Source organism: Asterias amurensis, chromosome 9 (genome assembly GCF_032118995.1).
Source record: "Asterias amurensis chromosome 9, ASM3211899v1".
NCBI lineage: Eukaryota > Metazoa > Echinodermata > Asteroidea > Forcipulatida > Asteriidae > Asterias > Asterias amurensis.
Window position 1 is genome coordinate 1,726,741 of NC_092656.1, and position 14,218 is coordinate 1,740,958.

The 14,218-nt window shown below is 37.8% G+C and overlaps 1 protein-coding gene across 3 annotated transcripts in view; it reads left to right on the plus strand.

Moving 5' to 3' along the window:
- Positions 1-14,218, plus strand: part of LOC139941480 (G-protein coupled receptor 54-like) — a 112,140-nt gene that overhangs the window by 74,296 nt on the left and 23,626 nt on the right. For all 3 annotated transcript variants that reach the window (XM_071938005.1, XM_071938007.1, XM_071938006.1), the window contains one exon: positions 1,260-1,395. In XM_071938005.1, coding sequence (XP_071794106.1) covers positions 1,260-1,395 — 136 coding nt within the window. The remainder of the gene's footprint in view (positions 1-1,259; positions 1,396-14,218) is intronic.

The following is a 14,218-nucleotide window of genomic DNA, read 5'->3' on the forward strand; positions in this document are numbered from 1 at the left end:
CCTTTGTCAAAACAAACATTTTGCTACAACAATACAATTTTATTGATTGTTGTAGTCTCAAAGGACCAAAAAGCATCACAATAACGGGGAATATGCATTTCAACGGGTAGTAAATCGTGCTTGACTTTGAGTTAAAATGAACTTAACATTTTGGCAAATATGCACACGCATTATTTTGGAGTAAATGGAGAAATGTGAAGTCGACGCACGCCCGGGTCTTGAATTTTGATTGGAACACTTACTGGTTAGGCACGGATGCGACTCTCTTTAATATGATAAGTGATTGCAAATAAAGAAAACTTGAAACTTTTTCCACTTCGAAAGTGAAAGAAATAAAAAGAGAGAGGATTGTTGTTGCAGATCAAAATATAACCCACACAAAGCCGATATACTGTTCGTCTCTTTTGATTATCTCGCCGTCATATTTGCGTTTGATTTGACTTTGACATTTTATAGTTTCAAGGGATGCATAGTAATTTTAAAGCCTGTTCATCTCCAATTTCAGCTGCGGTTGTCACTCTGGAAATAATATGTCATGGTTCATTGTTTTGAAATAGTATCGTGTCCTTGTCATTGTATACTCGTTGATGGTGTATGTTTTTTTGTCTTTTTGCACGCTACTTCAAATGGCTGATAATAACAACGAAGGGAGGACATCTTAAAAATCTATATTTTCACGTTTTGGTCAGTTTGACCGCAATCTGCAGTGCAAAAACTGGGGTCGTGTTAAATTGATGATATTGGTATATATATGGGACAACACCGACACGGTGTTAATTTCACCAACGATGGAGTAATGGGGATAAACAACAACAGGTTGATGTTGTCACATGTATATATCATGGAGAAACAATTAATCAATTAAAACCCATGTTTTTGTAGTGTGTGTCAGGCTACAGGTTCAGGCCACCCTGGGACCCATAACACAGACCATGGACTTTGTAGTTCCAACCAATAACACAACGTGTTAAATATAATAACGAAATAATAACGAAAACTTATATAGCGCCAAAGTCCACCTTAAAGACGCTCAAGGCGCTGTATCAAGTTTTTGTTTGGCTGGCAGTGGCTTAATTTAGCACGTGTACAAGTGTGCTCACAAGACACATGCAACAATTAAAGCCACAACTTTACGTTATGTTAACATACTGTTTCGGTCAGCATCAATAGTTTGGTCCCCGGGGGATCTTAAAACCAAACCGTGATGAATGTCAAGTCAATGTCCGTCTTTTGATTATTGCTTTTTCATTTTGTAACAGGTAGCGGTCCAGGCAACATGTTGCACCCTGACAGCGATGTCAATAGACAGGTATCTCCTTATCGTTCACGCTGTCAAATCAAGAAAAACTAGAACGACAACTAGAGCCATCATAGTCAACGTGGCAGTCTGGATTGGTAGGTCATTTCTTTATCTAGGGCAAAGGGATTTATGTGCGCAAATTATAGACTCAACGTAAACTGTGATTGAAATTTACATTGAGTGACACTAATTTATCGAGTTACTTGAAGAAAATGCATTTCTTTAAGAACATATGGTCCTTTACCTTTCCTTGTTTGGCACTATTGATTCTTGATTTTACTTTGACTATCCACTCAGCATGTTTTGTTCGGGCGATGAAGTACTTATCTTGATCTAGCCTATTTAGAAGATGACAAGCACAATTTGAAATTTGAGAACACCGATTTACATTTCATTAGGGAAATAAGGAGTTTGATGGTAATGAAAGGTTTGCCACCATACTGAAGTGTGTGATTTGCAATGATTACCAATGGAGGAAATGCTCATTTGCTTTCAAATTGGTTTCAGTTTGCAACGAAATTAGGATAGCAATTAAAGGGGGAAATAATGGTTTATCATTTGTATTCATTTAAAGCTGTACTTACCGTTGTATTTTGTTTTCAGCATGCAAAGAAGTTATGATAACAATTTAGGGGCCACATTTGTACTTTCCCTTGCATTCTGTTTCTTAAAGGATCCCCTTTCAGCCATAGAGTTACGCCTATTACACATTATAAGATGATCTGTATATCTAAGACTAAGAAACGTTGCTTGCTTTGTCAGCAGAACGTTGTTTGAAATACCATGAATTAACCACATCAAAGCTTTTAAATTGTATCGTGTAACTCTTTTAATTTCAAACTAACATTGTTTAAATGGGGCAGAGCGGAGGGATTTTTCTCTTTAACACTGTCTTTCCGTTAGTGTTGTCTTTCAAATAAATGCACTCAATTGTGTCTATCCTACAAATAGCGTGTCTCTGTTGAGTGGTTAAAATCACCGGTTCCAACTCCAGCGTTTCTGATCAGCAGAGTGCGGGTTCGAGTCCCTGTCGTGACACCTGTGTATTAAAGCAAGACACGTAAACCAACAAATCCTTCGAATGGGACGTCAAGCCATTGGTCCCGTGTGTTAACCGTAAAATAACCCGGTGTGCTTGTTAAAATGCGAATGGGTTCGCCCGGTGTTCCTAGTTCGATCGACATCATATTGCGTAGGTCTGATACAGTTCGCATCATATTCATACGTAGTCCTAACCTTGCAGGAAAATGCTGTGTTTTAAAGCGCCCCGGGCGTAACTGAGTGACGAATGTGCGCGCTATAATAACTACTATTATTATGACATGCCATCCACAAGTACCCGGACAGCAATTTGACGAACTGATGGAGATAATAAAAAAAGGTCGAGGAAAGAAACAGAAAGGAAACAATATCAACTTACTCAAAAGTGTGTGTTTCTTTTGGAAGGCGCATCAAATCGGATTTGCGGAAGATGTGTCTGATAAGGAATAACGCATCCTTAGTTCTTGTAAAAGAGTTTCAATATTTTGTATTAAGGTTAGGCTTACATACCTAAGCATCTCGACCTTTATTTTGTGTCTTAATAATCCCCGGTCAAAGTGAAAGAGAAACTAAGTCAAGAACTATCAACGTTCTCCATTGTATGTATATAAATCATGGTCAAACTGAACTCTGCATTAGCAAAATCGATGGAGCGTTCGGAGGACGATCGAATTCTAGAGATAACAGTATTTTTTTCTCCCCCTCGGGTGAACCCCGCAACAAACCTTTTCCGTTCTTGGTTTCTAGTCGTTGCATGATAATAAAATACGTACGCTACAGATTGTGCACGTACGGGTTTACCCATTCAATGTGTTGCATCCCAGTGGGTACTTGTTTTGTTATTTCCTTGGTCGCTGTAGTTAAGAACCTCCCATTGAATTTATAAAACATGTTGAGCATCCTTGTCTTTATAATTCCCTTAGTGAAACCCTTTGTTTTTAATTTTATGTTTTGTTCCGGATCTCTTCAAGGTAGTAAATATGACATCATTTGGATTTGACTGATGGCAGTATTAGTGACAAACAAGACTCCCACTTGCAACTTATGAAGTGAATTTTTGAGACGCTTGTTCGGTTTCGGCTTCAGGCCTTCCCCCTCGTCTCATTCACCATGAATAAAACCGGTTCATACTTCATGTGGATGCGAATGCGATACGAATGTTGACGTCACCAATTCGCAACAATTGAAATGTGCTGAATTCCTGGGACACTTTCGCAGCAAAAACGGGGTTGTGACGTCAACATTCGTATCATATTCGCTAGAAGTATGGACCGGGCTTAACGTTTAATGTGCTGCGTTCTGGTCGTTAAGAGAGGTTGATTTGCTGCACAGAATGCAACATGATATCAACACATGGATATGGACGCTTTTTAAGTATGTGTCGTTTATGTTTTCAATAATAATGCTTGTGTCTGCCTATGCTTATAGCAGTCTTGTAGTTATCGGTACTTATGTCGTTACAATGTTCATCACATTGTCCTGTAAGCATGCATGCCTCATTTCGTGTGCTTCATGTCGGCAAACTCCATTACACACCCGCATTTGTAAAAAGAAAAAAAAAAAAAAAAAAAAAATAAAAAAAGAGCCATGACACCAGTATGGTGAAATGACACCGAAATTCATTCATGAATCGACAAAAACTAAAGCAACTTGTTGTTGCTAATTCAAAACGGTCTTAATATTCCCAATATTAACGCAGTGCGACAACAATGATTGTAGAAACGTAATGTGCAGTATCTTGACCGGGTTCAAGACGATTCAAGCTACGGGAGCATCACCATCTTTGTTTTTGACAAGACCATCTTAATTATATAATTGACCAATTTATTACCGTAGGATGGGTTTAATCCCTGCATTTGTTATTAAATCAACGTTCATGGGAGACCACGGTAATACGTTTTGGTGCGCAAATGCTTTACTTGATTTACATCATTGAGAAGGAATTATAAGTCCACTGGGTGTGTTTGGTGAATGCTGCGCCACATGCTAAAACATCTGCAGTAATATTCTCCAAGTAACTAACCAGTGGTTGGGCCTGACCTGTTGGTTCCGTTTTTTCCATTCTAGCCCGAAGCGTATAAAGCCAAAGCAGAGGAAACTAGAAAGTCCCACAGATGCAGGAGGCTGGTTACAACATTGATTTCCCATGTCACCCTAGCCTTGCATGGTCGCCAGATTATTTCATCAACCAATACTGTGTGCGTGTTCAGAAAATAAAATTCAATATCTGGGAAATGGGGGGAAAGGCGGAAACTGCGCGTGTATTATCAACAAGTCAAAGTAGGCGAAACAAACACAAAGTAAAGATCAAATTAGCTACTGCACATTATCCAAAATGTGAATTTTTTTCTTGATTTGAATTCAGCTTTGGGGGCACTGTGGGGTGATATACCCTGTCTTTGCATACAACGTCACTCACACCGATATTGTGTAGTGCCACTGACTGGAAAGAGCGGCAGATAGAGGCAAATACTTATTCAGAAATCAAGTTGAACGTCTTTGCGCCGGCCATTCCGATGCTGCAAAATAAGGGTCGATATGGTAATGGTTAGCCAGGGAATATTGTTGGAAGTATTCTTCCCTTTGTGCTATAACATGAAAGAGCTCCCTCATGAGACGGTTATTATAAATGGTACATGACTTGCCTTTTAAAACACTGCAGTGAATATTGACAATCAATCATAGATTGTATTAAATGTACTGGACACATTTTATTTATTTTATTTATTTTTTATTTTTTTTTTACAAATCTTTAGACTTTTGTGATTGTCAAAGACCAGTATTCTTACCCGATGTACCCAGGCATAGATTTTGCATAAAATAATAAGTAACACAATTTTGAGAGAAAAATGACAGAAAAATACCCTTGTTGCATAAATGTGTGAGCTTTCAGATGCATAATTAAGGCTTCAGGACTGCAGTCTTTTAATATTGTTTAAAAAATAACCTCACTCTCAAAATCTAGTTACTTCAGAGAGAGAGAGAGTCGTTTCTCGCAGTGTATTATGCTAACAACAACTTCCCATTGCTTGTTACGAAGTATTTATTTTTATTTTATTTTTTTGCTAACAGTTAGTTTGAGTTTATCAACAATAGTGTCCAGTGCCTTTCAACCAGCCGGGCGTTTAACCATGGGCTGGGCACCACGCGATCCGGCCATCCAGCAAAAACAGGTTTCACTGTTGCTCAAGAGTGCTTACAACAGTACAAAACACCACGATTATCATACTTGATGTATGTATGACGGTCACACTAATGAGGTTCATCATCTATCGGCTTATCTAAGGCAGCTACTTAACCCTGGATATGTCGTCAACGCTATAATACGATTTCCAAAATATACTTTAGATGACGAATTATTGTGTTATCAAGTACGTACATCTTGTGTTATTGACTTTCCCGTCACGATTCAGTTGGAATATTTGGCTCAAAAAGGCATTTCCCTCCAGAGCGATCCAAAGCGTGACGCTGAAAACATCCCCACCCCGTATTTTGATCTGTTACAAAATATCAGGGCGGAGGTGTTTTTCGGAAAAAAAAGTGCAGATGATTTCAAAGGACTGGTTCACGTTGAAACTATCAGTTACACCCACTTCCGAAGAGTAGCTTCTTTAGCGGATTGTTGGCCAGGCGTATACGGGACTTATTTCTATTGTATTGGCATAAAAGTGGCTTCGATCGTAAAGCCAGAGTGCGCTAGATGGCACGTGAATAAGCAAGTACTCAGTGATCCCGGTGATATTGTATTTCAATTTTATTGAAAAGCAGTATTTCCAGTACACAACAGATTGAATTATTCGCGGAATAGACGATGGAAATAATATTATAATGAGTGGGTGACATTAGATTATATATCACACGGCGTCATGATTTAATGTTGCTGTTATGTTTTATTCTTCATATATTTAATGTGCGCTTTTAAACAATTAACGTGAGGACAGATATGGAAAGTGGTTTATCATCTGTAATTAAAAGGAACGTTTTAATTTAGCTGAAAGAAGCTCAGTTGGCTTTTATTTTCAATCCCGGGAAATATCACTACACGAATTGTTAAGGTTAATTATTGCATTTCGAGTTGGCAGCGTAAAATCATTGCGAACAATATAATGCGCCAGAGATGATATAAGAAAAGTGCAATGACTGACATTCTAGTTATTACAAAAATTTGATTTCATTAATTAAACAATTATTAAGATTTTTTGCAGATATTACCCCGTCTATTATTATATACAAAAACGATATATTAATAATATATATATATACAAATAACATAACATAATAATAAACATAGCAACAAAAATGTAAAATAAAAAATAAATAAAAAATAAAATAAAACATGTCAATTGAGCGTATGTGTGGAGCACAATTAACAGTTCACGACAACTTAATAGTAAAAACAGCAACAACAGCAATAACATAATTACCAATAACATTAATTTTAAATAAAAAATGAAAGAAGATGTATTGGTAGCACAATTTAAGACCTTAGTCTACAGAATACAAAAAATAAAAGTAAAAAAAATAAAAAATAAATAAAAAACAATGAAAAAATGAAATACAACGAGGCAAAAATACAGTATTGGCAGCGTAACAACGTAATACAAGTCGTGAGTTGATTATTCTGGCGAGTATATCACAACACTTAATACTGCTTCCCTTGATGAACCAAGAGCCTTTTTCGAAGCAACACATAAAGGTCAACTCTCTATTATTGGTAAAGTTAATTATCTTCATTGTGAACGTACCGTTGTTCATGAATACTAATATCTACTGCGAATTCCAAAGGCCCTCATAATTACTGAAGTGCATTCCTACCCATGAAAAAAAAAATAATAATAATTGGGTGACTATATGATGAGACAAATAATCTATACACAAATCAAACATATGATTACAAAATAGGGAAAACACAAACATAAGGCTAGATTGCTCAATTAATGGTAGAGCACCGGCACGTTAAGCCGGAGGTCGTTGGTTCGAGCCCACTTTAGTATTGATTGTCTTTATTTAACCTCAAATCGTTAAATAATAACAACTTAAGTACTTAAAAAAAAGACAAAAAAAAACGTAGCAACCACATCAACTTAAACAAACAAACCACAAAAACGTCACATCCACAAACACCGTCAACCGTTGACGTGGTATGTTTCGTCTTTGCACCGGAGTTGCCATTCTACCAGAAATCACATAGGTGCATCAAATACACAAAAGTACAATCGTCCAGCACCGTTTGTATATGTGATCACCTGCGTGACAAAATCCCTGCATAGGTGTGGGCGGATCCTCTGGGACCTCAATATATATATCAAATAACTGACTCTTTCGTTTGCTCGTCTGCTGGTTCATCAAACTAAAAGAAGATTAAAACTGACATTGGTGGGTGGGTGTTTTGACCATTGTTTCTGCAGGGTTGCACACGCACTTGAAGTGTGTGTAATAGTGTGACATTTAGATGCAACACCAAAATCATGCGTTATTCGGATTTTGCCACCACGGTCCTATACTAGAGTAACGTATAGGCGGTCGAAAATGATACCCACTCTTGTCGTAATATTTGACCAAGTCACTAATATATTGATGTTATAGACGGATTATTAATGGAGAGCAATCGATATCAGGTCATATGGGAACAAGTAAATGAAATAAAGTCGCGTTAACCACGCGCTTACTGTGGTGCGGTATGAATTCAAAACTACTCAATGAATGTCATTCAATATCACTGGCTTGGCAATCTTGTGTTGACGTATTGCGAAAGAGCTACCTACTTGAAGCCTACGCATATTTCCAAGGACAATAAAGATTATTTTGATTATAAACCGTTTACCTGTAATGGCATAATCTTGTAGAACATTGAGTTATAGAAGTGGGCTCAACACTCCATGAAGAGGCATACACATAATATACAAACCACGCATTGCATTGTGTGTTTGTACTGCAATTACATCGTTCCTATAGCTACTCAGAATCAATCGGGCAAATTATCTTGTATATTATAACAGCACCGGACACTATATCGAATCCAAAAGAAGTTACCAAAGAAGAATCCAAAAGCATGTTACTTCTATGCATACAATTAGCTTGCAAATCCAGTTGACGTATAATATTGATTGTGGAATCATTCCACCATTGGTAAATCGAACCGTCTCTAAAACTTCGACATGTCGGCTTGCCTGTCTAAGAGTGTCACGCGACAGAGTTCGATTGCTGTCGCTAATGCACCCGGTGTTCCTTAATGTTCAAACTGTCACCTTAAAGGCACTGGACACTGTTGGAAATTACTCAAAATATTTTTTTAGCAGAAAAACTTACTTGGTAGCGAGTAGTGAAGAGCTGTTGATAGTATACAACATTTAAAGAAACGGCTCCTTCTGAAGTAACGTAGTTTTCGAGAAAGAGGTAAATTTCAACGAATTTGATTTCTAGACCCCATAGTTTTGTTTTGAGGTCCCGAAATCATGCATCTGAAAGCACACAACTTCGTATGACAAGGGTGTTTTTTCTTTCGTTATTATCTCACTACCTAGACGACCAATTAAGCTCAAATTTTAACAGGTTTGTTATTCTTTGCATATGTTGAGTTATACGAAGTGAGAAGACTGGTCTTTGACAATAATCAATAGTGTCCGGTGTCTTTAGGAACATGCTAAAACACTGTTCGCTTGACTTATGAGAGTATCAAGACCTGCTTGTAATAACATTCGAAATATCATAGTTGAAACAACGTCTGGAAATGTCAGTATGAGTTGCAGGCACTTGAACGGGCTCTAGTCGAACGGTTTACTAACCAAATCGGCTATTCTCACATGCCCATGGTTGTACCCTCAAGTTTACTTTTTATTTATAGTTTTTCCCATCTTTCAGGACATGATTTTTTTACGGATTAATATTAATGTTAATGTTTTGCATTCTTACATCACCAATAAAAGGAATGCATTTAAATCTATTAAAACGTAATTGAAATACTAATTGCATAATCGGTGTGGTTTGGGTACTTGGGTGTAGTGGTATCTGTTCACGCCTTCCACCATAAGACATCGCAGCCCTTCAATTGAATATAAGAAGGCGTCCCCAAAAAAAAACAAAATTCAAAACAAAAACCAATGATTTAAAGACAAGACCTATGCCTTATTTATGAATGGATGTGGTGAGATGTCCTATTTCGGCCTCGTTTTACCTAGTCATCCCGTTGTATGACGGCAAAACAGTTTACCTCGTCCGTACTTGCTTTTGTTCATCTTTTTTAGTAGGTTGTTTTTTTCATGGAAGTGTGGTCCAGTTCGAATCACACCGGGACGCTATTATGTGGATTGGCCTACCAGTCCCTTTGACTGCATGGGTTTTCCTTGAATATTTGTCTGGGGTTTTTCTCCCACATCTAAAACTAAAACTTAATTTCTTTATTCTCTAAATTGGGTTATTTGCTATCGCAGTGATTGATTGTGTTTTCCACCTTTTCCGAGAGTCCATGGCCGCACGACCAGAATAAATGAATTTAAATGAAATGAAGTCAACTGATGAAGTGAAATTAATTTCATATTAGTGTCCCATAATTTCGACTCAATTCCGTGCAGTGTTGACGTCACAGTATTCTACGAATCTATTTTCAAACTGTCTGCAAATCACAATGTGGAGGAGCTGCCCCCCCCCCCCCACCGACAAAACAAGAACGGAAATCTCCCACCATAAAATATTATAAATAACAATATCTGTATCAATATTTGAAACGAAAAGTACATACAAAAATTATACAACATATACATTTAAACCCATATTAGTACAAAATATCAGTATTTTTTAAATTTTAAATGCATTGCTTATACATTTTTTACATGTTGTTGTTGTAAACATTTGTTGTTGTAAACATGTTCACCAAATTCAGGACTCGACGCGTAACGTTTTTCAAGATTGCACCAAATCACATTTATCTCCAGTACTTTGCCTTTTCTGAAGTGGCGTATCTAGATTAGCATATTTTGTGCATAGGAACTGTTTGTGTTAACTATGACAACAACCGTATACGGGCAACAATCCAGACAACAACATCTCGAAGTTGTAATAAACACACAGTGAAGTGCACTGACCCATTTTGCTGGATACGACGTTTGCATTTTAAACCACATTCACGCAGTCTCCAAGATAACAACACCTATAGCAATTATACTGAGAAGCATGTTCGTTCAAATCCGTTTGTTAAAGAAGTCTTGCTCAAATAATGTAATTGAATTGACCTACAAACAGCGCTCAAGTAATTGATTTTCCAGCCAGCGCTAACTATATTAGTCTCGCTTAAAATAATCACGAATGTAAATATTGAAAACCTGCTAGTTCTCTAATAGTCCGCGCAACCCTCCTGTGTCAAGTCTAGAATACGGGATCCCTGGATCGTTTCCCCGGCGGTAAACCACCCTCCAAGACCCAATATATTACCCAGGGTATAAACGGGTAGACTCCAGAAAGTAAAGCTGCTGATTTGGTTTAGCAAGAGGACCGGATGGGAATGTGTTATTTATTCAAAAAAGTGGGAAACTTTTTTTTCTCTGCGATTTACTGCTCCAAATTTGATTTAGAGGAAAGGGTGGTATTCCAGATAAAATTCAATTTCACGTGGATCTAATTGCTATTAATGTTAGACTGGTCCGTGGGGGACGTAGATTAACATCTTAGTCACTCTAAAGTCGTTGGCCGATCATTTCCCTTTTGTCCCCAAATGCATAGCTGAACAAATTACCAATTGGTAATTTAAATTTTAATAAGAAGTACACCTTCATATACCGTATTCGTAATCCACGATTCTGTTGGTTCCCAAAGTCCTGAAGCAGCACACACAATCAACGTTTTCTGAATAAGCAATTCCCCCGAAGACGAGCAGAGTGTATACTGTTCGAAACATCGAGACCAGAGCCGCTGCGGCTCTTTTCAGAGCCAACTCTCCCCGACAAAAAAAAATATTGCAACGTTACTACTATATGTTTCTCTTCACCATGCAAAACCAAACATAAATACCGTTTCTAACTTGTCGATTCCGTAGAGTAGTACGTTCGATAGAACTTAGTGGTAAATCCAGTCTCATTTTGTCAGACATTTACCATTTCATAACATTGTTCAAACACACTTCATATCTCGACGCCCGAGACTCAACTTGTTGCATATTCAAACGTGCGTGTCGTGGCAAATAAACCGTAACGACTATGTCTGAAAATTTTACCAATTATGCGACCCCACACCATCATGACAATAGCACATCATAGTGGATGTGTATTACACACATACATTCACACCCGGCTGTAAATTGCACTTATTCTGTTGGCATTCACTTGTTCTATACTTTTAAAGCCATTATACACTTTCGGTAAACACAACTTCTATACCAAATAACAAACCTGTGAAAATTTAGGCTCAATCGGTCATCGAGGTCGGGAGAAATTAACGGGAAAACCCACCCTTGTTTCCGCACGTTTCGCCGTGTCATCACATGGGTTTAAAATAAATCCGTAATTCTCGCTATCGAGAATTGATAATATTGTTTTAATTTTTTTTTCAAAAAGTAAACCATTTCATGGAATAATATCTCAAGAGAAGTCTTTTACCATTACCTTTTGTAAACCCTGAAAGTTATTTGTAAATCTGTGAACTTTGTTTTGTTTTCTGCTCCGAAAGTGTATGGCTTTAAGGACAATATATTTTTCAATAACAGTGAAAACCTTGTGTGTTTAAAAACGATGCCTTGTATGCACGTATTGTGATCTCCACAAATCGTGCTTACTTTCTTAGTGCTTTATACATTGACATGTGATACAATACATACCCCGTGCAGTTAAATTGTTTCAAATTGTTTTAAATTGAATCCTGTATTATTTCTAATAAAAACAACGTCGATATTGTTCCATCGTATTTAAGTTGTGCTCATCGTTCCCTTTTTTTTCATGGGGTAGCAGCTCGAAGCTGCAACGTCAAACCATCAACCAAATACAGTACAATAAGCGTTATCTTTATGGATTTATCAGTTTTCAGGTGAAGGTTTTACAGTTTTGTATCAAGTATTTCGTCGAGAACTGTTTTGGTTCAAAATGTATGCAACGTTGGCCTTTCAAGAAAAGCAAACTAGAGCTAATCGCCTGGAGCACTCAATTAGTAAGATGTCACTCAAGGGTAATATATATTATCTTTCTTGTTTATGACCAGGCATCCGGATTCACTGACCTTTTTAGATATCTCGCATTTCAGGTTTGAAGTATCTCTGAACAAGGTTTAATAAGTTCCTCGTTTTTAGGATTTGTCCGTTTTTCATGGAAATAGAGATAAGCTCAAAGTTGTGTGTCAAGCTTTCTTCGTCATGATGCACAGCTCCCAAGTCAAGCCAGTTGTTTTCGTTTCGGATGAACCTGTTTTTCCCTTGGTTGGGTTTTGTAGTTAATGACGACTTTCGGGTAAATAAGTGTGTTGATGACAAACTCTTCTAAGCCAATTGCGTCAGTAAACCTCCGTAGCAACCGCTCTTTCAAGAAATAAAGAAATGGGGAAAATAGAGAAAGGGAGGCGGGAGTTAGAATATCATTTTACCGACTAGCGCAAGGTCTGACAAAATGCACTGTTTGGAATTTCATTGGACTGTTCTGTCTCAGTAAAAGTCTAGATGTTGATGCTGCTCGTCGAGCTACGTTGGACTTATCTTTTCAATTCGCACACCTCCCCGTATGTTCGGAATATAAGGGTGGGCAATACTCTTATAGGTCACCGCAAGGGTCGTCTTGAAAATTTGATAACTCAATAAAAGCATATGGTATGCTTTATGGATATCAGGCGGCACAGTAGGGGTGGAAATACAGATTTACATACAAGGCAGACTATTTGCATTCACGGAGTCGGATCCACTTCGGCTTTTCTGTTGTTGAATACCATACTACAGGGCAATCCCATTCTTCATCCGGGGCTGGTATATCTGAAGTGTTGTAATATGCATACTGAGCTTATCCAGTTACGGATCTTATGGCGGGTTTTCAGGCGAAAAGGAGTGTCATATTGTTGATCACGAATACATACGCATAAGCTCGTCTAAAGCGGATAACGTTCCCAACGTATCGATTAAGCGGTATGGATGGTTACTTTTGTGCGCTGTTGTATTTACCACCGATTTTCCATCTAATGTCTTGGTTCCCGGGTATGACCTCGGTTCGAGTTTCGATGCTTTGTTTGAACTCATAAATATTGTTAACGATCTTGAGTTACCATTCCGTATTCAAATGCATGTTGTTGCGAGCGGCTATAAACGACTCGAACAAACAACTAATAGCATTAGCGTTTAACACGCGGCCATTTGAAGTCCCCGGTATGAAGCTAAAGATGCACGCCATGTTGCAACGCCTGACAGGTTTCACGGTAGTTCGGAACAGTTATTTCTCACAAAAGTGATCGGGAATTATCTGTAGGGTTAAAGGTCCTGTCACATTTGATGTGAATAATTAGTAAAATAATCACACGGAAATAAGTTTTCTTCTCCTGAGACGACATTTATTTTCAAGTTTTTCAATTTATGCTTCTTTTTTAACAATTAAGCTAATGAAATAGCCCTTTTTATGTATGCCCACTGTACGGTAAAGTTAGGGGCATGAGCAATATCATCAATTCAAAGTCACTGCCTTTTATTAAGTTCACCGCTCTGACCAGCATATACACACATGTATTGTTCAAGGTTCGTTTGTTAAAAGTGGCTACTTGTATTATGGCGCTCAAATTCTGTACTCATCAGTGACGCTCATGGCCCTCGTACATTATTACCTCAGGTCACTGGGCCAATTCATTTATCAATTTCCTAAACCAACTCGGCTCTCTTGGGAGTACACATCTCTCTCTGTGCTGTCAGCTTTATAGCGCACTAAG